The following is a 24,891-nucleotide window of genomic DNA, read 5'->3' on the forward strand; positions in this document are numbered from 1 at the left end:
TAAAAACTATTTATTTGGGTATCGAGTTCATCAAAGACGCATAAGTCCACTCCTTCGTTTCCCGTGATATGAATCAGACATTTCAGTTCATCCGGCGTCACAGATCGTATAACAAACACTTTTTGGTCTCATCAGCAACATTATCCCTTCCCATTTGACAAAGAAATTCCTTCCCTTCATGCCTCAGATGCGCCGTTGGTTGTGGCACTCTTCTCCTTGAGCTCCTTGACCTCGGCCTCGAGGGCCTGGACCTTCTCGAGAGCCTCCTTCTTCTCGCCCTGGATGGTCTTGACCTTCTCAAGGGCGTTGCTGAAGGCTGACTGTGCTGTCTTTGTCTTCTCCTCGGCATCAGCCTTCTCCTTCTCCAGAGCAGCAGCCTTCTCCTCGGCGGCCTTCTTCTCGGCCTCCAGGGTCTTGGTCTTTTCATCTGCCTCCTTCTGTAGGGATTCGGCCTTGGCGACGGCATCGGCCTTCTCCTTCTCAAGAGCTTCGACCTTCTTAGCCGCCTCCTCAGACTTGGCGAACTTCTCCTTGAGCTCCTTGAGTTCATCCTCAAGGGACTTGGTCTTATCGGCGGAAGACTTCTTCTCGGCCTCGGTAGCAGCCTGGGCTTCCTCGAGCTGCTTCTTGAGAGCAGACTCGGAATCTTGAGCCTTCTTTGCGTCAGCCTCGAGAGCAGCGACCTTGGCCTCGGCCTCATCGGCCTTAGACTTCAATGACGCTTCAGTCTCCTTGGCCTTAGCCTCGGCCTCCTCGACCTTGGACTTCAATGAAGATTCAGACTCCTTAGCCTTGGCGGCATCGGACTCGAGGCTCTTGACCTTGTCCTCAGCCTCCTTGAGCTTGGCGTTCAAACCAGACTCAGACTCCTGGGAGTTCTTGGCGCTGGACTCAAGTTCGGCGATCTTGGCCTCAAGCTCCTTCTTCTCCTATGCAAATGTTAGTGGCTTGATAAGTATGTCATCATGGTGAGTACTTACGGCTTGGGAAGCCTTCAGGTCTTCCTCGACCTTGGCAACCTGGGCCTTGGCCTCCTCAATTTCCTTCTCGAGCTCGGCAAGCTTTGATGTCTTCTCGCTGAGCTGCTTCTCGACAGACTCGCGCTCCTCAGTGGCAGCCTTGAGCTTAGCCTCGGTCGCTTCCTGCTTCTTCTGGACGGCCTCGTGGTCGCTGGTGACGGTCTTGAGCTTCTCAGCTTGCTCATCACGTTCCTTCTTGAGGGCGTCATGCTCGTCGGTAGTAGACTTGAGCTTGGCCTCAAGGTCGGCAGCCTCCTTCTTGACCTTTTCCAATTCAGCAGATGAGTCAGCCTGGGCCTTGGTCAAGGCAGCGGTGTGGTCCTCGGTAAGCTTCTTCTGAGCCTCCTCGGCAGCAGCAAGATCCTTCTTAGCAGTCTCGAGGTCCTTGGACAAACCATCATGGGTAGACTGAAGAGAACCATGCTTCTCCTTCCACTCAGCAGCATCCTTTTGAGCCGCGACAAGCTCAGAAGAAGAGTTGCTCTTAAGAGACTCGTTGGTCTTCTCGAGGTCAGCAACCTTCTCTTTGAGCTCAACAAGCTCCTTCTCAAGAGACTTGTTGGTCTCCTCGAGAGTAGCATACTTTGCCTGGAGGTCACCAAGCTCAGAGAGCTGCTTCTTGAGTTCAGACAACTCGTTCTCAGAGTCGGCCTTGTGCTTGTTGTGTGTTTCTTGGAGAGCGTTTGTCTTCTCTTGAGCCTCGGCGAGGTCCTTCTTGGCAGTAGCGATCTGAGAGTCGGACTGCTCCTGGAGCTTGTCGAGTGTCTCTTGGAGAGCGGCGTACTTCTCCTCGGAACCGGCCAATGTCTTCTTCTGCTCGTCGAGGGCAGTGACGGCGGCGGCCAGGTCGGTCTCGAGCTTGGCGTGGCTGGACTGTAGGGTGGTGAATTTGTCTTCGGAACCGGTCAGAGCCTGCTTGCCTTGCTCAGCGGCGCTGGAAGCGGCAGCTAGCTCTTCCTCAAGTGTGCTGTGGGCCTTAGTAAGAGTCTGGTGCTTCTCCTCGGCCTCGGAGATCTGTGTCTTGAGAGTAGCAATCTCCTTGGTAAGAGCAGCCTCGAGGGCCTCACGGGCCTCCTTGGCCTCAGCAAGCTCTGCCTTGAGGCTGGCGAGCTCATCGGCAATGGATTGCCTCTCCTGCTCCAGGCCCTTAAGCTTCTCTTCGGTAGCAGTCAGGCTGGTCTTAGCATCCTCGAGCTCCTTGGCGTTCTTCTCAGCAGACTCCTTGGTAGATCGGAGCTGCTCGGAGGAAGAGTCACCGCCCTTCTTCAACTCTTCCTGCAAGATGGCGATACGGGCGTGAGTCTCATCAAGGGCAAGAGAAGACTGAGCCTCAAGCTCCTTGATCTTTTCCCTCAAATCCTCAGCATCTTTGGATACTGTTGTGCATTCCTTCTCCTTCTTTGAGAGGTCTTCCTCGAGGACGGCGATGGTTTCTTCCCTGTCGGCAAGTTGCTTCTCGAGAGCTTGTCGCGCTGCGACGGAGTCTTCACCGCTACTACTGGAGAATGCAGAAACAACGCCGCCCATATCGAATCAGTAATGGGGAATGTGGGGTGTTTAAAAAAAAAGTTTGAGGAGAGGAGGGGTCAGGGAGATGATCGGTTAAGGCAAGAGAGGAGGAGAAGAGGGGAAGAAAGGAAACAGAATAGGATCACTAGAAGATCGAGAATCTCTTAGAGTTTTTAGGTAAAAAAAGAGACAAAGAGGTTGGCTCGGTTGGAGGTTGGAGATGCCGTTGTTGAAGTATGAGCTTGAGGTGGTGTTGCAGTAGCGGCAGCGGATTATGGAGACGTAAGTTATCGGGGGGAACAAAAAAAATCGTATCAGGCCAGGCCAGGCCAGTCCACCCCGGGCTCCAGTCCAGCTCCAGATTAGGTAGGCCACCAAACCTTGCGCTAAACAGCTAACCACCAACACTTATCACCAGGCTGTGATAATTTTCTCAGGCGGTCACCTCGGTGATAAAATGAAATGGCTGGGCCGGGCCGTGATTTGCACTTGGATATACTGTTTCCTGTTCCTTCTCCGTGTCCTTTGGGCAAGTAAAAGGTGCCAAAGGGTCAATTGGCGGCCTTACCGCACTTTAGCATGGGATCTTTCGGGTCTGAATTTGCTGCCCATCATCCAATATCCACGCAGCTTTTTTGTCCTCTAGTGGGGTTGTCAATGAACGACATGTCACCCTTGTAAGCTCCATCGTTCAGATTTTCAATCAACGTACATCCATATCCATATCCGTTCCCGTTTGTACCTAGGCAGGTAAGGCAAGACAAGGTCCTAGTACTCCGTAGGTAGGGTGGTCATCCATGATGTGGCATGCTTTACCGCCTATCATTTGATTCAAGAAATGTCGCATTGTTACGTTGGCATTTGAACAACGAGGCCGAAAATTGAATTGTCAATCATACTACCTCTACTCGACACGGACTCAGTCAGAGCCCAACATTTCACTCCCAATTCCTCCCTCCCCTCCCCCTCCCAGGACAAGTCAAGTCAAGACAAGCCAAGGCCAGACCCAGCCCCCATCAACAAACAAACTTTTTGTTTTGGTCCCGCCAAAAGACTCCGTGCTTTATCACCCAACGACTCACGGGCCTGCCTCCTGGGTCCCGGCCTCGCCATCATGCACCAATTTCTATTGTATCCGTGCATTGTTTCCTCTATGCTGGACATTTCGTCATCATCACTTGCATTGCTAGACCCTTGTGCTGCTCTTTCACATGCCTGTTATAGTCAAAGCTTTTATGTCGACATCCGCTATGATATGCCTGACCCGAACGATTCACAGAGTGAAACAAATATTGAGACAAAGCTTCGACAGGTCTTGATGAAACATAACCTGCAGAATGCTACCTTTGCATGTGCAGGTGCCTATATATAAACAAACATGTCTCATGCTCGCTTTTTCTGGTCCTTTGAGTCACACTTCTCTCGCCTTTTTGCCAAATTACTTTCCATATCGATCAATATCCTTCCAAAGGTAGGTAGATATCCAGCCGTAATTCTTCGGCTTGACCGTCAAGTAACCCCGGTTTATGCGAATCAAACTGGAGTCCCATTTGCTTTTTGCTCCGCCCAAGACTCCATGCGCTATCCTTCATGGACTCGTCATTATATATTCCATTTCAAATCAAATTAGAGTGTAATCAATGCATTTCCGGCATGAGAGGGGAGTGATTCATGTGAGCGCGCCATGCAGGGACTAATTCTGAAAAGCCATCATGTCCAATCTTGGCGATCATGCCCAGCATCAAAGTTGAGGTCGTTTCCGTTTTCAGGGGAACCTCAACAGACATCCTCTATTTCAAGAGTTGTCTACCTCAATTGACAGAGGTGCTGGTGGGTTCAGCTTCCCGGTTGTGTCATTAAACAAAAGTTGAACAGAGTCGATGGTCGAAGTTACTCATCTGAACGTAGCTCGGAAAGGCCCTTCGACCTTGACATCCCTGATACCTTCCGGCATCAGTCGCAGCCATTCATTCCAGCTCTCGAGGTCAACGTTGTCATCGTCCAGTCGAATAGACAAGTGTAATTGGGGACTGTTCTCATACGAAGAGAAACTTCCTTGCGTGGGGCTGTTCTGGCACACCGGAGAAAGAAAGATAGACGGAAGCCTCGAGTTGCCCGACATCATCATGTGTAGCGGAGAGGGGAAACTGGTCAATACTTCTTTCTCTGGATACTTGTCTTGCACCATTTTGGCGTACTGAGAGAACAAATTCGCGTGCAGCTCGGCAGCCGAAAGAGGACTCAAGCGTGCTGCCCGGACTCGCAGTTGTTCAGCAAGAGCCCGTGTGAATGCACAGCGATCAAGATCGTAATAATGCTCTTCTGACACCGAAGCTGCAAGCAGTTCCAGGACGCCCTGTTGTCGAACCATTCTGGAAGATGGGTAGTATGCAGCATCCATGATAATCAACGTATCGGCGCAAGCCTCTTCGAGAGTTTGTTGTATGCCACCCCACCGGATTGTTGAGGCTTGTTCTGGATTTCGCGAGCTGCTGAGTCTTAGTCGGTATCAATGCAGAAGGGGTTGCAAATGGCATACCTTGCCAGGACCATCTCACGGTTACCATCGAGGTATGTATGTCCTGCGTAATATACTATTTTCAACACATCGCGCTCATCGCGGTCCTCAACAAACTCGTTGAGTGCCCTTGATAGCCACCTCCATGAGCTTTTGCAGCCGTCAGAGGATGACGGGATAGCTTGAACTTGGAAGTTGTAACGATAATACTTATCAAAAACCTCAGCGAGCTCCCGGACAGCCGTCTGAATTATCGGGACCTCTTCATCGTCTTGCCAGAACAGGAACAGAACCTGCACAGAACTGTATCGATCCCGACTGGGAGTGGAAAGCATACGTCCCACATTGGATTGGAGATCGTTCTTGAAGCTCTCGATGCCAGGTAAAGACAGGGACTTCTCCAGGCGAGGGCCTGATGGCAAAGGGGTGCGAATTCGAGCGTCACTTAGCGGAGGGCGGCCGGGCAGGTTGGAGCCAGGAGTACTGGAATCGATATCCATTTCCTGGGTATCGTGGAACAAGGCCTGGACATTGCTAATCGCGGGGGCGGGGCTCAACGGTCGGCCGGCAGCAGCGAGGGAAGGTGCAATATTCTGAATAGTCGGGCTATGCGAGCGATGAAACTTGGTTACGACGTCTTCCCATGTCATATTATGATGACTGGGGTGGCACTACAATAATGGAGGCAAGGGTTGGCATATAAGTCTATATAAAAAGGTTTGTGTGGCACAGAATGGGTATGACTTACAGCGACTCGTCGCCTCCTACAGTCGATGCATGCACCCAGCTTTCGAATGAGTGCAGCGCGTTCTCTGGACTGCTGAGAAAGGGGCCCGGTCCGTCTCCTGCACGTGCGGCGGTTGTTAGAGACGTCGGAGCCATCCTTTATAGAGAAAATGGACTGGTGCAAGTTAGGAGAGGTGTCGGCACTGTACGATGTGTTACTGGTCTCTGTGGAGGCCAAGGTAGCGCTAGTGGCCTGAGTTGAGATGGAGGAGCATGTGTCCTTTCTCAGAGGCGGCGTAACTGGGTGGAGGTTGTGGTGAGGATGGTGGTGCTGCTGCTGTTGGTGTTGTTCGAACGTATAGTGCGCCGGCGAGGTCGGCGACGGTTGGCGGAGTGGGGGAAGCTCATCTGGATTTTGCGCAAGTGAGTGGACGGAGACTGATGCGACAGCTGTTGCGGCGGCGAGAACAGCAGGCAGCGAAGCAGACTGGGCAGAGGGCGACGAAATTGAAGGTAAGGATGGCGTCGGAGCGGTTTCGGATACAGAGGTCGGCTGCGATGGAGATGGAGACGGCGGAGGTTGCGGCTGTTGGTGTTGGTGTTGGTGTTGATGTTGCATGGGCGGAGCAGCAGGAGCTGGAGAAGTCTCGGCCATGCTGTGGGCGACAGAATTCATGCTGATGGGTAAAGAGGTCGGATGAGCGTCAAAACTATTCAAACGCCCATTATCTCAAACTTGAGGGAGAAGAAGGGTTGAAGGGAGAAAGAACAGCTCGCAGATCAGGAAGCCTGCCAATAAGCCAATTGCTTAGGTAGATATATTTCTGTATTGCCAGTGGGTGTGTCAATTGTGTAGATGCAGGTGCAAGCATACGGCACAGGCTGCACAAACGATGGGCGCGATGATATTTGTGCGTAGATAGTGCCGTGAATGAAGAAGTGTTCACCCCACTACCAAATATTTCCAGCTTCAGCAAATAGAAGCGTCAGCAGTGTACAGATAACCGCAGCTTTGCAGGCGCACTGAACGAGTTGGTGATGCTGAGAGAGGAAGATTCGCAGAAGCAACTTGGTGAACAGCGAACTTAGAATAGCTTCTGTGTGGGGAAATCTTGAGTTGGTAAGGCAGAATATTAAACACCCTGGGGCGAACTGAGAGACGCAGAGACAGATGGAAAGAAGATCCCGAAATACTGGGCAATTCAATTGATCGCAGCGGAGTGCAGTGAGGCCCGGCGCAAGTAATGTATAGAGATATGGAGTGGTAATAGCAGACCAACGATGATTAAGCCGACAATTAGCTTCACAGTTGGGCCTTGAACAAAACGAGAATGTATCAACGTCTAGCTAGGTGCGCAATGCAAGATAGCCAGTGGACGATACCTCAATTCGTCGCAAGACGCGCAGTTTCGGCTGCTAGCTTGTGGGATCGAAGGAAGTGTTTGGTCGGATCAAGGCGATCTGAAGGCGAGATGGGAGTCGTATATACGAAAAGCCGGCCTGTGATGTACTAAGACGGATTTCAAGATGTAGTCCAGGTGAGCATGAAGCGCAACGGTGAGGCAATGAAGCGGATCAAGGTCACTTGAACAAGAAGATGGGATCCGAGGGGATGCTGAAGAGAAATAGCTAACAAGAGCAAGAAAAAGACAGCGCAAGCTCATGCCATGGAAAGAGACCGAGAGTGTTCCGTCGTCGCGAAGACTGACCTGAGATGAATGGAGTGGGGTGAAGAAAGGTGAAGAAAGCGGAGGGGAGGGCGTGGGAGAGAAAGCTACAGCTATGAAACGACCAATCAGACAGTAGTGTGTGTGGTCTCACAAGCGAAAGTGGGATGGGGAGGGGCGTGCGCGGGAGCCTTAGGTACTAACTCACCATGCACGGCGGAGAGGAGCGCTGCTGGTAACAATGCCCACCAGAGGGGAAGTGGATTTCCCCGGGAAGCAGGAGATCAAAATGAGGTAGCTTTTCACGGCAAATACATGGACTGGGTACCTGAGGTGAGAGTAAGGGACCGGGCCGGGAATACATTGGCTTGCATTTGGGGGTGCCTGAGATTGGGTAAAATGGAACGATATAAAACGGAGTAGCCTGAACTTTGATGGTCACTGGATTTCTGGAGTAAGGTGGGTTTAAGGTCAGTCGAGGTCAGAAGCCGAATGTGGACAATCAATACCGAATTGAAGTAACTGCTGCCCATCGAAACATTGGCTGAGAGACATACATTTGTTGGGGATTCTCCCGAGCAAGACTGAGATAAGATGCATGTCTTAATCATCACACGAAAAAAACAATCCAACATTTCTCAAAAGGCCAATGACAGACAAGTCGACCGCGGGATGAGGTTCGCGAAGCAAGACAAGGTGAGACGATTCAGGCTAGACCCGGCTGTGAATCCCGGCCGAGGTGAGCGGTAAATCTCGGTATGAAATGGAAAATGGCAGCACCTTCTGTCTGATATCACAATGTTTTATTAAAGAATCAATCTTGCGTCTCGAACGTCCCAGTACTCGAGGAGTAAGGATCTTGACAACAGAACCTAATTGATCAAATCTGCATCCCACTAGACTGGTTAAGCTACAGTAGCGTTATGTGATGGTACGCGGCTCTGGCGGCAAATGCTACCCTTGTTTTCTTCCTTCCTTCCCTGCTTGCTTGCTCTGTCTGCAATGTACTGTACCTTCCCATATTAACATACGCTTGTAACGTGACGACGTGGGTTTCTGGCGTCCCTGCCAATCCAAACATCACATCAGCAAAGGACTTTCCTCGGAATTGCTTTCTTTTTCGGAGGCAGTACATCTCATCTCCCCACTGAAGCCCCCTCAAATGTGGTCCATCCCTTCTTTATTAACCGTACCCCAAATATGTCGATTTCAACCGCACATCAGCTATTGGCACCTGGTATGTTAAGATCGAGTAACATGTCTGTCAGACGAGGCGATATCGGCTCAACAGGGCTCTAGTCAATACCTCCGAGCATTGGGCCTTCCATTGAACGAAGGAGGTTGCGATGTTCAATACTCTAGACCGTGTAAATCCGCCCGCATCAAGCTTCTTCTGACCAGACTGAACGATTACCATATACTGATCCATATGCACATTGAGATAAACCCCCCGGACATCATGTTCGAGGCAGAACTGGTGGAGGCATCTATCAGCCAATCTTAAGCCAGCAAAGCAAGAACTTGATCAAAATGTGCTACAAGTACGCTTGGATCAGGTTCAGAGATCCATCTCCCAGTTCAAGTCTATGGTCAGATAGTCTGCGTGCAACCCGAACCACGGACTGACGGATGGCTAAACCCTGTTCGTCGCATGGCATGCCTATGGCACCCTATGAAGAGATCCGTGCAAGGACCCGTTGTCTAAAGCATCTGTTTGACCGGAGGTGCAACACCGAGCACAGACGATACAGCTCCCCTGGCTCCCAGTATCACAAGCTGGGACGCATCACGCCGTTGGTTTCTTCATGAACGGAAGCGAAGAGCTACCCAACACTCTCTTTTTCCCCTATCCTTCCCAGTTTCAAGGTCATGCTCCAGTGGCATCTTTGGAGTCTGGAATCGCGACTGCAAGACAATATGTCTCATGTTTGCATTCTGCGTTTCCACCTCCATGAGGTGACCGGGTGTTGTCTGCGGCCAGCCTCGTCGGCAGCTGCAACCTCTATGCTAAGACATGCTATGCTTGCATGAGTACTACGTGGTAGAGAGTAATAATCAATTGGCCTTCTGTACTGTCATTGTCTTTGTCCCAAAGCAAAAGCAATTAATCAGTGCCACTGCTTGGCCGTAGCCTTGTATTGACGTTAGGTTTTTATTCGTTTACTGATGACTCAAGTCTTTGTAGGCACGTCTATGTGCTGATAAAAGGCTCAGCCTTATACCGATATGACGTGTGGTATTGAATCGACTTCCCCCTTGACCATATTTCTTATATCGAGACAAGACAAGTGCTCGATGCCGTTGAGGCTCGATACTTACCCGCGGTCAATCACTTACACCTAGACCAGCTCCATGCACTTACCAGTCGCACTACTGCGAGTTAGAGCTTGACTCCCACAAATCGTCCCCATACTTTAGGACTGGTTCCACAGGCGCGCCTCCGTATTGCAGAAGCACTTCTTAAGCCATCCAAGGAGAAAGAAACCACTCACACTAGCACCGCACGGAGTGTTGTCATTCGCCGCCCGTCAACCCCCGTTCCGGTTCGGTGAGAAGGACGTGTGGCCCGTACCCACGCTATATCAAGGTGATTCGGCTGTAAACTCGGGAAGAGGAACGACAAACTCAATTTGTCAACCAGGCACGTTATTTGATGGGGGTTGTTAGTGAACGCTCAGTTTCTCGCTGCAAAACGCCAGGCACATGGCCGACCGTCCATCATCCGTCATCCCGTTCCTCCAATTATTGTTAGTTATAACCTCAAGTATTAGCCACGCACCCTGTTCTATGTACGGCATACTGTTCCTTGAGACATGCACGACAGAGCTGCCTTGCACTAAGTACGGAAAGCATAAATTATGTGCAAAATTCTATTACGGCATTACAATTATCAAATCGACTCGATTAGATTGGACCAGCGGTGGCTGAATTCCGCCCAACTTCGACATGAAAGAAATTTTGTCTTTCAGGTGCTTGCTCGGCTCACCTCACCCCAGAATTCGTGAAGAGAAATCATCGGCAGCTAAGGGACCTAGACGTCAAGGGCCCAGTATCACTATCAGGGGTTCCTACTGGTCAAGTCCTGGGTCAATTCTCCGCCCCCATGCTCACAAACCAAAGTTAGGGCCCAGTCTTTTCTTCTTTTCTTCTTGACCAAGGCTGTGGGCCTAGCATCTGGGGCAGGTTGACAGATTCACCGAGGTTAAGTCGAATGCTACGAAGCAAAGCCGCTCACCTCGTAAGTGTTTGCAATGTTCCTGCGGATGCTGAGAACAGCTGTGAGTTTTCAGTCTTGTTACAAGACGGTAATTGGCTTCCATGCGCATGGCCCCACACATTGTCAGTTGTATGTCGGTCATTCTCTCACATACTTACATATGAGCATAGCAAGCCCATATATGATCCCATATTCATGGCTTGAATCATTTTGTGTCTCAGTATTCCTGCAATGGGGTGTATGACACTTCTAGCACCTCTTGGAACAAAGAGGGTGTTGTGATACACATCAAACTCTCTTTAACCCCAGTCGAACCTGGGTCCGGGTCTTCACCGAGATCTTTTCACGAGACATCATCAGATCTGATCCACTTTTCAGTTCTCGTTGTTGGTCCAAGCTTGAGCAAGGACTCGTTGATTCATCGGCACAATGTTCCTTTATGACGGATGGGCAACCGACCCCGACGTGACTCTGAGCCCTTTGCAGTAGGCCAATCGGTTTTGCGATCTCCACGAAGCACATTAGATTCACCGATACAAGGCGTCTTCAACCGACGGGAAAGCAATCCGAACTCTTTATTTAACCAGTTCGATTGTCATTAATTGGGTCGAGGATGTTAGATTTACACACGAAGCTGACACATTTGAAAACCATGGCATCTGACGGAGCTCTCACCTTCATTTCACATCACATTAGCACGACGCTTGGCATGTTTCCAGATCACCGCATGTTGGGCTGTTACATACATACCTCACAGCTGTTAAACGTCGGGCAGTGACTCCGGACTTGTCCCCGGTGCTGGTCCCCGAATATCGAAAGGCACTTGCCGGACTGGGCCCCGTACCCATATGGGATTGGACAGAGCTTCCGTCTTATCGGTTCATCGTAGGCCGAGAAGACCGTCCCGGTACCGCTCTTAAGCATCCGCCGTGGCGGAATGACCGCGGCGTAACTGCCGCCTACTTCACGTCTCACTAAAGGCCCCAGCTGCCGCCTGTATTTGAGTGTACATGGAGTCTGTAGAGGTTTCGATGTGCATCATGGCTGCTGCCTCCCACGAATCGAGACCTCCAATGACAAAACCCATGGGGTTTTTTTCGAACTTATGGAGACTGCATGGTCATCCTTTTGGAATGCCGCTCATGTGATCTTCACACCAAGCTGTTGAGTGAGTTGTACGGTTTGTGAGCCTGAGCAACGTGGATCAATTTCGTACGATATTTCAATCATCAAAGGTATACTACTCGTATTGGCATCCTGCTTCATGACAAGCGACTAGCTACTCCGGTAATGATGCTTCATAGCTATGGAAAGAAATATACAAGAAGAGGCAGACAGATCATTAGCCTAAATGAGATAGAGATTCCTGCCACCAGTTAACCCATTATAATCACCACTTCTGATTCTTTGTCCATGGAGAGCTCACAAGCTCGCCCTTATCATTCTTACTTGTCCCAATCTCATCACGTTTGTCATCGACCAACCTCGCCCATTCAAGCAGTAGTCTGAAGAGGTAGACTTCTTTATCCTTTTCCCCTAACGCTTGGTTTGCCCACTTGGCACCCTGCTGTGCAATCCAGGCCCCATCCTTGGCCAGCCCCTTCATGTCAGTATCGCGCCCGTTGAGGTATGCTTTCTTCTGTGTACCAGTAAAGTATGTCAGGGTGGTGTGCAAACCCTGATAACGCGTATCGATGGGCACGAAATGTAGCCAGGGAATCAGGCGATCGCTATACCACGTACGGAAGATGGTGGAGATAAAAGGTACGCTCTTTGAGCGGAGCACGCGGAGAAGGTCGGGTGGCGGCCCGTAGTCCTTGTCCAAGAGGAGGATATAGCGGTATTCGAGGGGCTCCTGGTCCTGAGCTTCGTTGACGATGGGATAAGTCTGATGAAGAAGCTCACAATTGGGGCCCATGCAGCCTGTGTAATTGTTCATGCCGACACTCGATGGGAGGACAAGATTTGCTTCTGTAATTGGTACCCTTTCATGTCGGTATACTGATGGGTCTTTTGCCGTCGGAAGAACCATTGATACCTTGTCATCGGGATTTTGGTTTCCCAGCATATGAAGGAGCCGAAATTTGTGATTGCCACGCAAGGCCTGGTCTGAGATAACGCCATTGTCTGTTTGACCACGCCAAAACATGGCGTCGTAGCGACGGTCAAAGTTCCAGCCTATGTCAAGTCTGTCGTCATCTTCCTGTGGAGGAGGTATTAGGATGTCATTGAACGGTTCCGACTTGGAGAACCCAAATAATGGCAAAAGGTCCCTGATTGGTTCCGCATGAGGACTTGAGAGAGACATACCATGGAGGTACTTGAGATCAGGCTGGAAGCAGTACTGAAGTGATCGTTCCCAGTTGACCATGAGTTGCGCCTTTGAGTGCCTTCGTACGCAATCGGCGCAAAATTCTCCAATGTTCCAATGCGGGTTGGTTCGAGCTCGTGAGCCGGGGGGGCATGCTTCAACCTGCATCTGGCGATAGTTGGCTGGGCTTATCAAGGAGGGCTTCTTGATTTGGGTATGATCCGGCAGCGCTGGCAAAGGGGCGGCCACAGGAGTCTCTGCAGATCTGGCTTCATCAACCTGGTCTGCGTCATCTTCTTTGGCTGCCCTCTTCGATATCAGATTGACGATTGGGGTCAGGTCAGCCCTGTTGTTCCCATTCACTGTCTCCCATGATGGAAGAATCCGTGGTGTAATTCCCAGGTTAACGGGAAAGAGCATGTCAGGGAGGAATTTAGCAAACTTGTTGATGGTTAAGGCGAGGCCGTCCAGCACCTTGGCATCATGACCAGTGACTTCAGGTAGCCTCGATGCATTACCGTCCTTGATACCGATAGTATGGATGCCAGGTATCTGAGACAAAACGGAAGCTCGTTGCCGAAGTTTGTTGGGTGGGATAGCTCGGAAGGGGGCCAAATCTTGGTCGATCTGATCGAATTTATCAATGACCACAGTATCCTTAGCCAGGTCATACCAATCTGCAAATGCCGGGGGAGGATCCCGTCCTTCATGTCGTTCCTTATAGATCTTGTGAGCAATGGGAAGACTCCCACTTGTGCTCGCTTCCTGCATCCAACGGTCTTGCCTGATATTGGCTCTGTAAATGAAGTCATTGACAGGATGACGTTTAAAAGTCTGCGGATCCGACTTGGCAATGAACACAGTAGTGCCCACAACAAGGCCAACGAGAAGAGCCATGAGAACGAATCTTCTGATGAAGATGACAGATTGAATACCATGAGTGTATGTGAAGATGATCATGCCAAAAGCAATGAAGTAAAGTGGGGTGATCTCATTAAGGCGTGTAGGGTGAAGGTATTCACCGTAGTGGAAGATGTTATGACAGGCCTTTGCTGTTCCCACCAGAAAAGTGATGATAGCGGATGGTGTAAGTGGTGATGTCTCGCAGACCCAGAACGTAGCTGAGATCATGAGTGCCGCAAAGGCAACACTGTCGACGATGATATCAAATCCGTAGAGAAAGCCGAACCCAGCGTGAAGCACAGACGACCCCCTGAAAAGCCTGCTCCCTACCCACACAAGGCTCATCGATGTCGAAGAGAGGGTCAAGACTGTACCCAAAGTTCGTAAACGCAGCTTAGCGGTGCGTGACCAGGCGAGCAAGCGCCAAAGAAGAATCACGATGATGGCATCAAGCACAAGTCCCATACACTGCAAAGCAAGGGTTGACCGCTTGCTCTCGAGTAGTTCAAAGCAATAGTACGTGGAGCGTGTTATGCGGCTTGTGGCGTAGTATGTGCCTGTAGAAAACACCATGAGACTAGACACCGCCATACTGAGCATAACTCTTGGGCCACTGAACCAGTCGACCAAGTCATCAAAGCATGAACGCCAGGGGTCATCAGGGTCTTCTGGTGGAGGAAAGCCCCATTTCCTTCGAGAAGTGAATATTTCATAAGCGAAGAACAGTAGTGGTAGAAAAGACTGGACGATTGTAAGCTTCCCTACTATCCATCTGTGATAAAGGGCATAGTCTCACCTCGAGGCCAGGAGTTGCACATTGTTGCTGATAGTTGACACGATGGAAAATTTCCAATCTCAATACAATACATAATACAAGCATTGGAAGGGAAAGTCTTCTCGGCCTTCCAGGAAGATGTGTGTTCTGCCCCCTTCGAGCATCATGTGCACCGTCAAGTAAAGAACCCTGGCGACGTGTTGTGAAGCGTCCGTCTGCGCCGGGAAACCACTTGGTTATACAACTGACTCCATAGCATGCTATTCCGGAGAGCAGAAATACAAGAAATGATGATAGTCTCGGACTTTCTAAGTAATATCTCATGTCAGGTCTGATTGCATATCTGGAATGACAGGGCTATGACTAACCTGTTAGAGAATGGCGTTCAAGGGTTTGAGATATGTAAAAGAATGAAGAGGTAGCACTAGAAACAGCATTAGCTATTATATATATTAAGACTCGATAGTGAGGGGAGAAATGTACCATAAGGCAAACAATTGAACCACTGTATCTCCAGCCATCATGGCTTTATCAGAACCCTCGAGGCAAAGATAGACTGGAACAACAAATATTTAAGCTTGATAGCGTCTTCAAACTACTCATGTCGTCGCAGTCTGGCTTTTGACTCTCAAGCAAAACATAGATATTAACTCCAAGTCAGTATTTTCATCAATCGAAGTTTCATATCGTCGTCATGATGAGAAAACGCAAGACAGCACCCCTGCTCAGTTCTGGCTGATTATCAGGGGACTGCTGACGAACGCCCCTGAGAATTACATAAGCGGACTTTTATTCGCTGAGCGTTCGGGATATAGCGGTTTGAAACACCAACGGTCCACTAAAATTTAGGGGCATCATGGCTACCTTACCTGTCAGCCAGCCTGTCTATCTGATAACGACTTTAAACCTCCATGTGATGTAACAGCTCAAGCTAAAGCTTCATCATGGCCGGCCTCAACGACGTGCCCTTCATCAAGGGCCTTGCCGTGCCCTCTGTATGCGCTCTAATCACATTTCTTGGCTATTTCTCGCAGTTTCTCTTTCACAACTCGACGTCTCTCAAACCAGGTCCTCCCTCACGCCGCGAAACCATCATCTTTAATACCCTCCTCTTCACACTATGGTTAACGTACTACCGAGCCGTGACCGTCGACCCGGGACGATATATATTCAAGGATCGTGTCATTGACGCTGATGGACAGCGATGGTGTAACAAATGCGCGGCGCCTAAACCACCTCGGGCGCATCATTGTCGCCATTGTGCCAGATGTGTTCCCAAGATGGATCACCATTGTCCTTGGACTAGAAACTGTGTATCGATGACAACCTTTCCTCATTTTCTACGCTTCTTGGTATATACAAACATATCGCTCTGGATGCTTGGCTACTTTCTATGGCAACGCTTCTCTAAGATCTGGGAACATCGAAACCTCCCTGCATACCTAGGACCTAGCTTATCTGGACTAATCGGACTATCGCTAATTGCGATCGTCAACTTCTTTACCACTGTCGCATTGGGTATCATGCTCATCAACACTGTTAGGTCATGGATATTCAACCAGACTATGATAGAAGGATGGGAGCAGGAGCGCCATGAAGCTCTCATGGATAAGGGACCTAAGGACTGGTGGGACATTACAGGTCCCGATGGCGAGGAAGTGCGCTTCGAAAGACTTGAGTTCCCCTACGATATCGGTTTCTTTGACAATATGGCTCAAGCAATGGGCACCCGCAACATACTCATGTGGCTCTTCCCTCTCGGAGGGAACCCCACCATCGCTAAGGATGGCACTGGCTCAGGCTGGGAGTGGGAGGAGAATGGCTTCAACCGCGTTGAAGGACTTTGGCCTCCTCCCGATCCCGACAAGATCCGTCGAGCTGCAAGGGGTTGGCCTGCTGCGAATCGTGACTACGCCGAGGAGCTTCGCCAAGCGAGTATGAGCTCCAGCGAGTTCAAGGCTGAGTTTCTCAAGCGAAAGGCTGACGATGAGAAACGCAAGAGACATCTCATGGCGGAACTTGAAGAGGTCGACGACTATGATATGTATGACGATGAAGAGTATGACCGTGAATTCGATCAAGGTCTTGGATGGGTGAACTCGGATGGCGATAGACTGCGAGATTATGGCGTTGATGAGGAAGAGTCAGAAGCTGAGGCGGCAGACGAAGATGTGCCCCTAGCCGAGCTCATGAGAAGACGAAGAGTGCTCCAGCGAGATATTTCAGACGATTAGATGACATAACATGTATAATAGAGTATAAAGTTCAACGTCAAAGTATTTAACCCCTTCTAAAAATCCGTAATCTTCTTGCAATGAATATGAATATCTTCGTCGATCAGTCCGTCCCAGAACGACCCTTCCTACAAACGCTTGCCCAAAGCATCAAGAAAAGAAAACCAAAACCAAACTCGGCCGTGATTTCCTTGCGGCTTTCTACACACCTCGGTTGCCCAGTACAGTCTTGTTCGTTTGTATACAACAGAAGAAAGCACACACTGTCATATACCATCCCTCCTCTTCTCTTACACACTGCGATTTGTGTCATGCAATGCAGGTGCAAAAGTCTGACCCATCGAGGTTTGTCTCGGTCAAAGTTCTTTCTCGACTCCTTAGTAAGTTCGTGAAGCATAAACTCGTTATGTCGACTACCAGTCATCGTCATCCTCCTTTTCCTTTTGCATAGCATTCTTCCTGGCCAGAAGAGCATCCGCTAAACTCCCACCTAAGCTGGGTGTTGGTGTGCTGCTGCGGCTGTCTCCTCCATTGGGCGTATTGAGGCTCATGCCAGAGTCACGCTGCTGAAGCTCGGCAGGCTTACGGTTAGCAGCAGGACGCTTGGCTGGGGGCGCAGGGGGTGTTGGCTTGGATCGCGGAGGAGCCGGAGGAGCTCGAGGCGCAGGTGGAGCTTGTTCCTCGACATATGCTGCAGGGACCCAAGCCTGTTGTGCAGTTTGAGGGTTCTTGGCTAGCCACCAACCTAGATAACCATGTTAGTAATGTTCAGTTTCCGATGTCAAAGGTTCGAGCGTACCATTGGATTCCTTCTGCACGATCTCAACGATCTCATTAGCGGTGATTGTGAGCTCGTTTTCTCGTTGTCCAGCAAAGTCATACAAGACCTTGGCCATCACCTTGGGTGGGCTTGGTGGGCGTGCTGCGACAGCAGGAGGCGGCGGTGGGGGTGCACGTCCAGCGCCACTAGCATTGCGAGTATGGCTTGGGAGAGCGTTGTGGGCAGCGGGAATTGGAGTAGCAGCGTTGGCACCAGGACGAGGGGCGATACGAGGAGTGCTTTGGGCTGCGGCAGCGGGAACAGCGGCGATATTAGAGACAGCAGCTGGTGGTTGAGGCACGGCTCGACCTGCCCCTGGTCTAGGCTTGGCAGTTCGGTTGCCCTGGATGCGAGAAGGTCGACCGTTGGGGCCACCAGGCTTGATCAGCTTGCCTCGAGTGATGGGGCGAGGAGGTACAGGCTTGCCCTTGGGTGTAGGTCTAGAGATGGAGCTCGGTGGCTCACCGGGCTGCGTGTGCACAGCACCACTCTTATAGTAATCAACTGGAAGTTGTGAATCCTTCAGGACCTTGACCTGCTGCATCTTGCCGGGCTTCTTGGCATACTCGATTGTCTCAGCGATCTTAAGGTTGAATCCACCGGGCATCACTCGCTGCATCTGAGTAAACATTTCTGTCTTGAGCATACAATTCATGAGGGGGTCAGGTTCCTGAGGGGAGCCAATGCCAAGCGAGAACCAATCATCGCGCGCTGATGAGGCGCCGATGAACTTGATGGCTCCCAAGGGCACCGCTTTCTCAACTGAGATTTGTGGGTGGCCATTCACAAGCATTTGAGCAATGATATAGAACTTGTTGGTGGTGACGACGATGATTCGAGGGCTTGCTTTACTGGATCGACCAAACTTGGCCTCCAGAATCTCAGCACGGCATGAAAATACCGCCTTTTCGTTTGTACCAATACTAGCTGCGTTGCGGATCTGAGCTCCGGGGCCGGTGCTTGCATTGACACCCAGATAGTCACCAAGGAATCGTCGAGAACCCAGCAGACTCATACGGCGTCTTTCCTTGCGACCTCCCAGGACCTGGTGGCCATGGTCACGAAGCTGAAGGTACTCTGCTCCGGTTCGCTTCTTCCGCCAGAATCGCTGAATTCGGGTCGCCGACTCGGCTCGGTAGGCGAGGTAAGCCCTCCACATGCGCTGAATTCGCGTAGCCATGTTGTGCCAGTATCTGTCTCTCATATGCTCAAGGGCAAAGAGCGTCTCAGGGGCTTTGATGAAGGCCTTGGTAACACCCATTTGCCACTCTTCCTTAGGAATGCTGGTATCCTTGAGAATCTGCTTTACAGCAGCCTCAGTTGTTCCCTCCCAAGTGAATTCACCAGCGTATGAGGTAGCAGGAGACAAGAGGAAGAATCGATCAACGAACTTGTCGAAATCTTGGCGGTAAGCAAAACCGGCACGACGAATGCGAACGTTTTCTTGAAGACCAAGATACTTGATCTGATGCAATACATTAGGGCTGTTATATTCTGTTGGCGACTTGTTCTCGTTGGGCTTGATAGTACGGATGTATGAGGGCTGGCACTTCATCAACGTCTCGACCAGGGCATTGGCGGAAGCTCGGATGCGATCGCCTGCAGAAGGAGGCTGCTTTCGGTTATCTTGGTCAACGGGCCGAGGGAACAGGGTATGAACAAATTGGTTTCCACTGTGCTGGAAGAGGTTCAAAAGCCCCTTGAGAAGCTGATCCTTGTTCTTGTCCGTAATACCTTCGACAGTATAGGTGACATCACCAGCGTAATGCTTGATGATGAAGTTTCCTTGTCGAGGGGTAAGATGAGCATGAGACATGCCGTTGATACTCTGCATGAATGTGCGATCGCAAGCAGCAGGGTCAGCGTGTGCGGTCTTGGTGGCATCCTTCATAGCAGAGAAGATACCAACTGGCCGGATCTGTTCGATAAGGTCGCACACAACCTTGTTATCGAAGTACTTGATAGGAGTCCATTGAATCTGTTCCCTGGCATATTCCTCCTGCTCGGCCTTGAGAGTCAGTTGAATGAAGATCTGTTGCAACTTCTCGTTGACGTAGTTGATGCACAGCTGCTCAAAACTGTTCTTCTCGAAAATTTCGAATCCGTAGATATCCAGAATGCCGATTGTATTGGTTGTCGGTTGCCTCGCCTTGAGAGACTTGTTAATGCGCTCGACGATCCAGTCGAAAAGATTGCTGTAGATAGCCATTGCCAGAGCATCTCGCGTAGCCTGTGCTTGGGCAGGGTTGGCGGGCGATTCGATGACTTCGCCATTTCGAGGTGTCAGGATTCGAATTGTGATACCGCTGATGAGCTGGTCAGGGGTAACTTCTAACAGGTAAGCGGCAAAGTCAACCACTGATCGATCGATAACCTCTGCGTAGCCGCCCTGATCCTCCTGAAACTGGATATTTCCAATCCATAGGATAGCCGCCAGCATTCGAAAAATTTCATCTTGCTCAGCCTGAGTAAGGCCAATAACCTTCATGGCATTAAGCGTGTCCTGAAACTCGGCGAGATCGTCGATACCGTCCACGTCCAAGCATTTTGACCGACTGGTATAGACGTAGGTCTCGGGTTTTTGAACGCCGAATGTTTCTCGGTATTGTTGTGAAGCGCCCTTCGCGAATTGGTAAAAGATATGGAAGTTTCGCTCGTTCGTGATCTGGCCCACCACTCGTGACTTTTCCAGGAGGTAGTTTGTGATGTCGGCACCCACGGGTTCGCCCTGGGCGTTGAAGTAGATCTGTAGATACTTGCCAAAACGCGAGGAATTGTTGTTTCGAAGTGTTTTTGCGTTTCCGAAAGACTCTAGTAAGGGGTTGGTTGCCAGCACCATGTCCTTAATCTGCTTGATGTCTCCGGATTCTCCACCAGACACACTAGCAATGTACTGCATGATGCGCTTGGCCGCCTCGGTCTTTCCGGCTCCTGACTCTCCTGAAATAATGACACACTGGTTGTCGCTGTATGCCTTCATGTTGTAGTACGAGGCCTCGGCGATGGCGAAGACGTGTGGTGGCATTTCGAGTCGGTTCTTGCCCATGTAGCTCTCGAGGACCTGATCAGTATAAATGCCCAGGTCCCTGAAAGGGTTGACTGAGACCAACACATGGCCAATGTAGGTATAAATTTCGTGGCCCTCAAATCGCTTCTTCAAATTATCGTTGATGGCTTCGTTGGAGACTTTGCTCAGCAGAGTCAGATCGGAAACACCAATCTCCTTCTTCTTGGTTGTCTCAAAGGTGGCCTTCTTGGGCTTCGCGCCTCCGCTTGCGCCGTCCGCGGCTGCACCGGCGCCCTTGTTCTTAGGGCGTCTTGATATTCCCTGAGAGTTGAGTAAAAGTTGTCAGCCAAAAAAGACGCCGATATTAAAGGTTGACCCGTACCATGATGTGCGACTTATGGGGGAGAGAGTGGGGAGGGGGAAAGCGAGAGATGGGTTTTGAATTTGTATCTATACGGGCATCAGAAGATTAATCCCGTGTTGAATAATTGAAGGCCTCTGGTGTGAAAAAGCCAGAGAAGAAAATGCGAAGTTTAATTCCAAAGGAGAAAGTCTGGAGCTTAGGTAGGTTTGGTGTGGCTGGAGACGACTGGACTTGGGAGGTTGTGTTCAGTGATGATCTGGTGCCTGACGGGTGACGAAACGCCGACAATTTTCCGCCCGGCACAGCCCCCCTGGATTATGTGCAGCCTTACGCAATAAGTGGCGGTAGCAAGTGTTAACGGCTGGCTATTGTATGAAAACGCGCGGCAAATAAAAGTCTGCTCTAGGCAGCATAAATCATAAGAATTTCGAGGTGGAATTGTTTATTCAGTTCTTTTGCGGTGTTCTAGGGATGATTCTAATAATATCCCGACTCGGTCATCCCTGCGATAACGAATGTTGCCTTGCTTTTTACTCGCTCATGCCCGATGTGTCGTCATTGTGCAGTGGGATTATAGGTATCATCAGGGAATAAGATTCATCTTGGCTTGCTGTGCAAATCTTCAAAATCTAATAGTGAGCAGTCGACTCATATCCTGACTATTTGCGCCGGAGACGAAGGAGTTTGTTATCAATTGTCGTAGTGTATTTTGCAGGGATACTGAGGAACATGGCTGGGGTGGGTTTGACAAAGATGACTGGACCAAACGGTTTCGTCAGCAGCAACTCGAGCCTACCTAGATACCTAGTAGGTAGGTGCGTACAGATAAGCTGTCAACTCGACTACAGACGCTCCTCTGTGAGAACAAGCGTGCTTCAATTATACTAAAGTTTGCTCAGATTGAGCCGCAGCGAACTGGTCTAACTTTGACCACGTCTCATTCCTTGAGATAGAGATAGAACAAGGCCCGCCGTGGAGCTTAGACAGAAGATATCAAAGCATAAGCTGGATGAGAGCTTATCAGAAACAGCAAGCTCATACAAACAGCATTGATCTACCAGTATGCAATCAATCACCGATAGTAAATTCAAGTGGCGCTTATCCACCAGATGCTCCGTTCATCTCCAGCTTCAAGCGTCTTGGCCTGCATTCAGTCCCCGCCAAACAAGCTCCAGACCGATCTCTTAACCATCATGATAGTATCACCAACGGAAGAACAAAACATCCGCCCAGGAAACAATTAACAATCTGATTCAATTCAGTTTAGCCAGCAACTGATCGTCCAATCCCCTGTCCTCTGACGCGCAGCTTACAGTAGCGAGCTTCCCGGTTGCGGGGTAGCAACCTCCAAAGGTGGCATGCTCACTAAACAGGTGAGCGGCCCAAGCCAACCACGCTCGACGAAACATCCAATGCGCATAAACATGGCATTGCGCTGCCGCATCAACGGCCCATTTCTGAGACCTTAGCTTGAGAGTATTGGAGTAGATAAACTTAAGGCCGCCGCCTCCCTTTCTTCTGAGACCTGTTTACCCTCTTCTTCTCCAAACTTTGTTGCGATCACTTACACCACCAGTACTTGCTACACTTATACACACATTACTCTGAGCTTGACTACCCTGTTTACCCAACTTACACTCTACCGCCATGGCCGACACTGAACAGCAGCCCAAGCTCGTTGACGAGTCTCCCATTTCTCCTGTAGAGCGAAGAAACTCCCTGGAAGCTCACCTCAAGCACCGCCCCGAACGCTCCGAGCTCGTAGATAGTGAGCAGCCCCCCGCATTGCATCCTTGCATGTGCAATGCTTACATGCCCTGAACAGAGAATATCCTTCCAGCCTCTACGGCAGCGCCAGGCCTCCAGGCGCATCAGAAAGAGGTGAGTCCACCCTCAAACCATGGAGCCACAGTCGCTGACGCCCCCACAGCTCGAGAAGCACATGCTCGAGGATAAGCTTAACGACAAGATCTCACACCGTCCAGACCCAGAGGATCTCATTAAGGAGGGCGTCTTGCACGACGACCCGCGTACTGTTGCCCAGGACGAAGCGGCCAAAAAGTACGAAGAGGCTATCGAGGACGAGTATGCCAAGCGTGAGGGTGGCGCTTGAGCATGATGTCATGCGACGGGGTCATGAGCCTCGGTACTCATGATGCCAGAAATGGAAATCTTTTTTTGGTAACGAAATAACCTGACTGTGAATGGATGGTTGTGCATACAAATGATATGAAATGAATCGGCACTATTAGGCCTTCGCTTGGACCGTGGTAATTGCTATAGTATATTGAACACTGTAAAATCCTGAAATGCCCAAAGCCTCACACGACTGCGTACTAACACGAAGCTTGGGGTGTGAGAATGCAGCTCTGACTGCTGTTCACACACCATTTGGGCAGAGACAAAGTCACTGATCCGCAGAAAGTGGGAATTCCATCTCATCTTTTTACAGTCTAAGCCATTTTAATAGAAAATTCCAACGTGGAGAACCTCTTCAAAACACTTCCAAAGTGGAGGAGACACTGCATATCAGAAGCTCTAGAATCCCTGCCACGGGTTGGGCTGCAGGTACCGAGCGGGAGGGAACCCAAGGGCCCCATCCACTCGCAGAGACCCAACCCAACCCGTCACACCATCAATAATTTTTTTGGTGTCTTGGACCCTTTTTTGAAATTTCCAAAAATCAAGGAAAAAGCACAGATGAAATTGGAAAGGAGCTGAAACAGCTGAAAGGTGTGTTGGAAAATTTCTTCCATGGTCTCAAATTGGGTCGCTATAATCGGACCAGTCCGACGGGCCGTCTCATATCTCATCCAGCCATCTCGACTTGTAAGAGGTCAAGACGGGAGATTTGGCCCTTCTAAAAAGTTCAGCGCGGACCGCAAAGTGTCCGACGCTCGAATAGTAAAAGTACAAAGGATGATACAATCAGTACAAAAAAAGGAAAAGGGAAAACAGTCTCGGCTCAATCCAACCCGTCCCAGAGTCTATCAATCTTGGCTATCGTTGTGCAACCCATGCTCTCTAATCCCATAATACATCGCCATGCTGCGCTCAATCTTGCCTCATATCTCCAAATGTCAAAACGCCTGTCTATGTTGTGTATATCCCACATCCGTTACATGTCGCTGTTCGAAATCGATGAAACATAGGAAATCGAAAAATAGCTGTGGCCAAGTGTTGTTTAGATCCTCGTATATGCGCCAGAATATTTTGGTGCCGGCGAGTCTTTCTCGTACGAGACTTTGTTGTGGTTGATGACCAAGTTTCGACCAGAGCTGGCGACTTGTGTAGTGTGCTTGTCTGCATCAAATGTCAGAGTGGGGCCTTGGGAAGTGAAAGAGCCCGGAGACTCGGTGGTAAGAAACTTACCAGCACCGTACTCGCGGTAATCGCCAGGAGAGAGAGATCGAGGCGTTGTGCTGGTTGAAGAGCTGTACGAACCAGAAGAGTAGCTGTAAGAGCTGGAGATGGAAGGCTCCTTGGTGCTCTGGTGGATTTGGACAGTGTAAGGGGAACTCATGGTTGCGGTTGTGTTGGTTGTAAGGGGTAGTTGTTTTTGGTGATATTTGTGTTGCAGATGTTAATCGAAATGGCTGGTGGTTGAAAAGACAATCTTGTCCGTTCTTTCAAGGCTTTGTATTGTGAGTGTTTGGTGGGAATGAAAAAGGGAATGGCATAGGAAGAAGGGGGTCTATATGTATTTGAAGCTTTATGATGAGAAATGATAGTACGTACTCAGTCATTTGTAAGTGGATTTAGCCCAAGACCTCACTGCCTGGAGGACAAGGGTTACCTGGCAAAGCGCAAGGCATCTCGCA

The 24,891-nt window shown here is 50.1% G+C and overlaps 7 protein-coding genes; 2 read left to right on the forward strand and 5 right to left on the reverse strand.

Annotated features, from left to right (window-relative positions):
• Positions 1–176: 176 nt before the first annotated feature.
• On the reverse strand, positions 177–2,546 carry FFUJ_01619 (related to USO1-intracellular protein transport protein; the record flags this gene model as incomplete). XM_023576695.1 has 2 exons in its annotated part: positions 177–929; positions 981–2,546. 2 exons carry the CDS (start codon positions 2,544–2,546, stop codon positions 177–179), a joined length of 2,319 nt encoding a protein of 772 aa, XP_023423965.1.
• Positions 2,547–4,422: 1,876 nt separating this feature from the next.
• On the reverse strand, positions 4,423–6,448 carry FFUJ_01618 (uncharacterized protein; the record flags this gene model as incomplete). XM_023576706.1 has 3 exons in its annotated part: positions 4,423–5,017; positions 5,068–5,717; positions 5,795–6,448. The coding sequence occupies 3 exons, from the start codon at positions 6,446–6,448 to the stop codon at positions 4,423–4,425; spliced, it is 1,899 nt and encodes a 632-aa protein (XP_023423966.1).
• A 5,598-nt stretch (positions 6,449–12,046) lies between these two features.
• FFUJ_01617 (related to capsular associated protein) lies at positions 12,047–15,166 on the reverse strand (the record flags this gene model as incomplete). XM_023576717.1 has 4 exons in its annotated part: positions 12,047–14,611; positions 14,667–14,905; positions 15,014–15,069; positions 15,129–15,166. 4 exons carry the CDS (start codon positions 15,164–15,166, stop codon positions 12,047–12,049), a joined length of 2,898 nt encoding a protein of 965 aa, XP_023423967.1.
• Positions 15,167–15,589: 423 nt separating this feature from the next.
• On the forward strand, positions 15,590–16,879 carry FFUJ_01616 (Palmitoyltransferase PFA4; the record flags this gene model as incomplete). Its single annotated transcript, XM_023576728.1, has 1 exon — positions 15,590–16,879. The coding sequence occupies one exon, from the start codon at positions 15,590–15,592 to the stop codon at positions 16,877–16,879; it is 1,290 nt and encodes a 429-aa protein (XP_023423968.1).
• A 413-nt stretch (positions 16,880–17,292) lies between these two features.
• FFUJ_01615 (probable myosin I heavy chain) lies at positions 17,293–21,091 on the reverse strand (the record flags this gene model as incomplete). XM_023576739.1 has 3 exons in its annotated part: positions 17,293–17,624; positions 17,679–21,027; positions 21,083–21,091. 3 exons carry the CDS (start codon positions 21,089–21,091, stop codon positions 17,293–17,295), a joined length of 3,690 nt encoding a protein of 1,229 aa, XP_023425479.1.
• A 1,626-nt stretch (positions 21,092–22,717) lies between these two features.
• FFUJ_01614 (uncharacterized protein) lies at positions 22,718–23,183 on the forward strand (the record flags this gene model as incomplete). XM_023576750.1 has 3 exons in its annotated part: positions 22,718–22,838; positions 22,896–22,951; positions 23,001–23,183. 3 exons carry the CDS (start codon positions 22,718–22,720, stop codon positions 23,181–23,183), a joined length of 360 nt encoding a protein of 119 aa, XP_023423969.1.
• A 1,071-nt stretch (positions 23,184–24,254) lies between these two features.
• On the reverse strand, positions 24,255–24,593 carry FFUJ_01613 (uncharacterized protein; the record flags this gene model as incomplete). XM_023576761.1 has 2 exons in its annotated part: positions 24,255–24,373; positions 24,443–24,593. The coding sequence occupies 2 exons, from the start codon at positions 24,591–24,593 to the stop codon at positions 24,255–24,257; spliced, it is 270 nt and encodes an 89-aa protein (XP_023423970.1).
• Between the last annotated feature and the right edge of the window lie 298 nt (positions 24,594–24,891).

The sequence above is a fragment of the Fusarium fujikuroi genome, chromosome FFUJ_chr01 (genome assembly GCF_900079805.1).
Source record: "Fusarium fujikuroi IMI 58289 draft genome, chromosome FFUJ_chr01".
Taxonomy (NCBI): Eukaryota; Fungi; Ascomycota; class Sordariomycetes; order Hypocreales; family Nectriaceae; genus Fusarium; species Fusarium fujikuroi.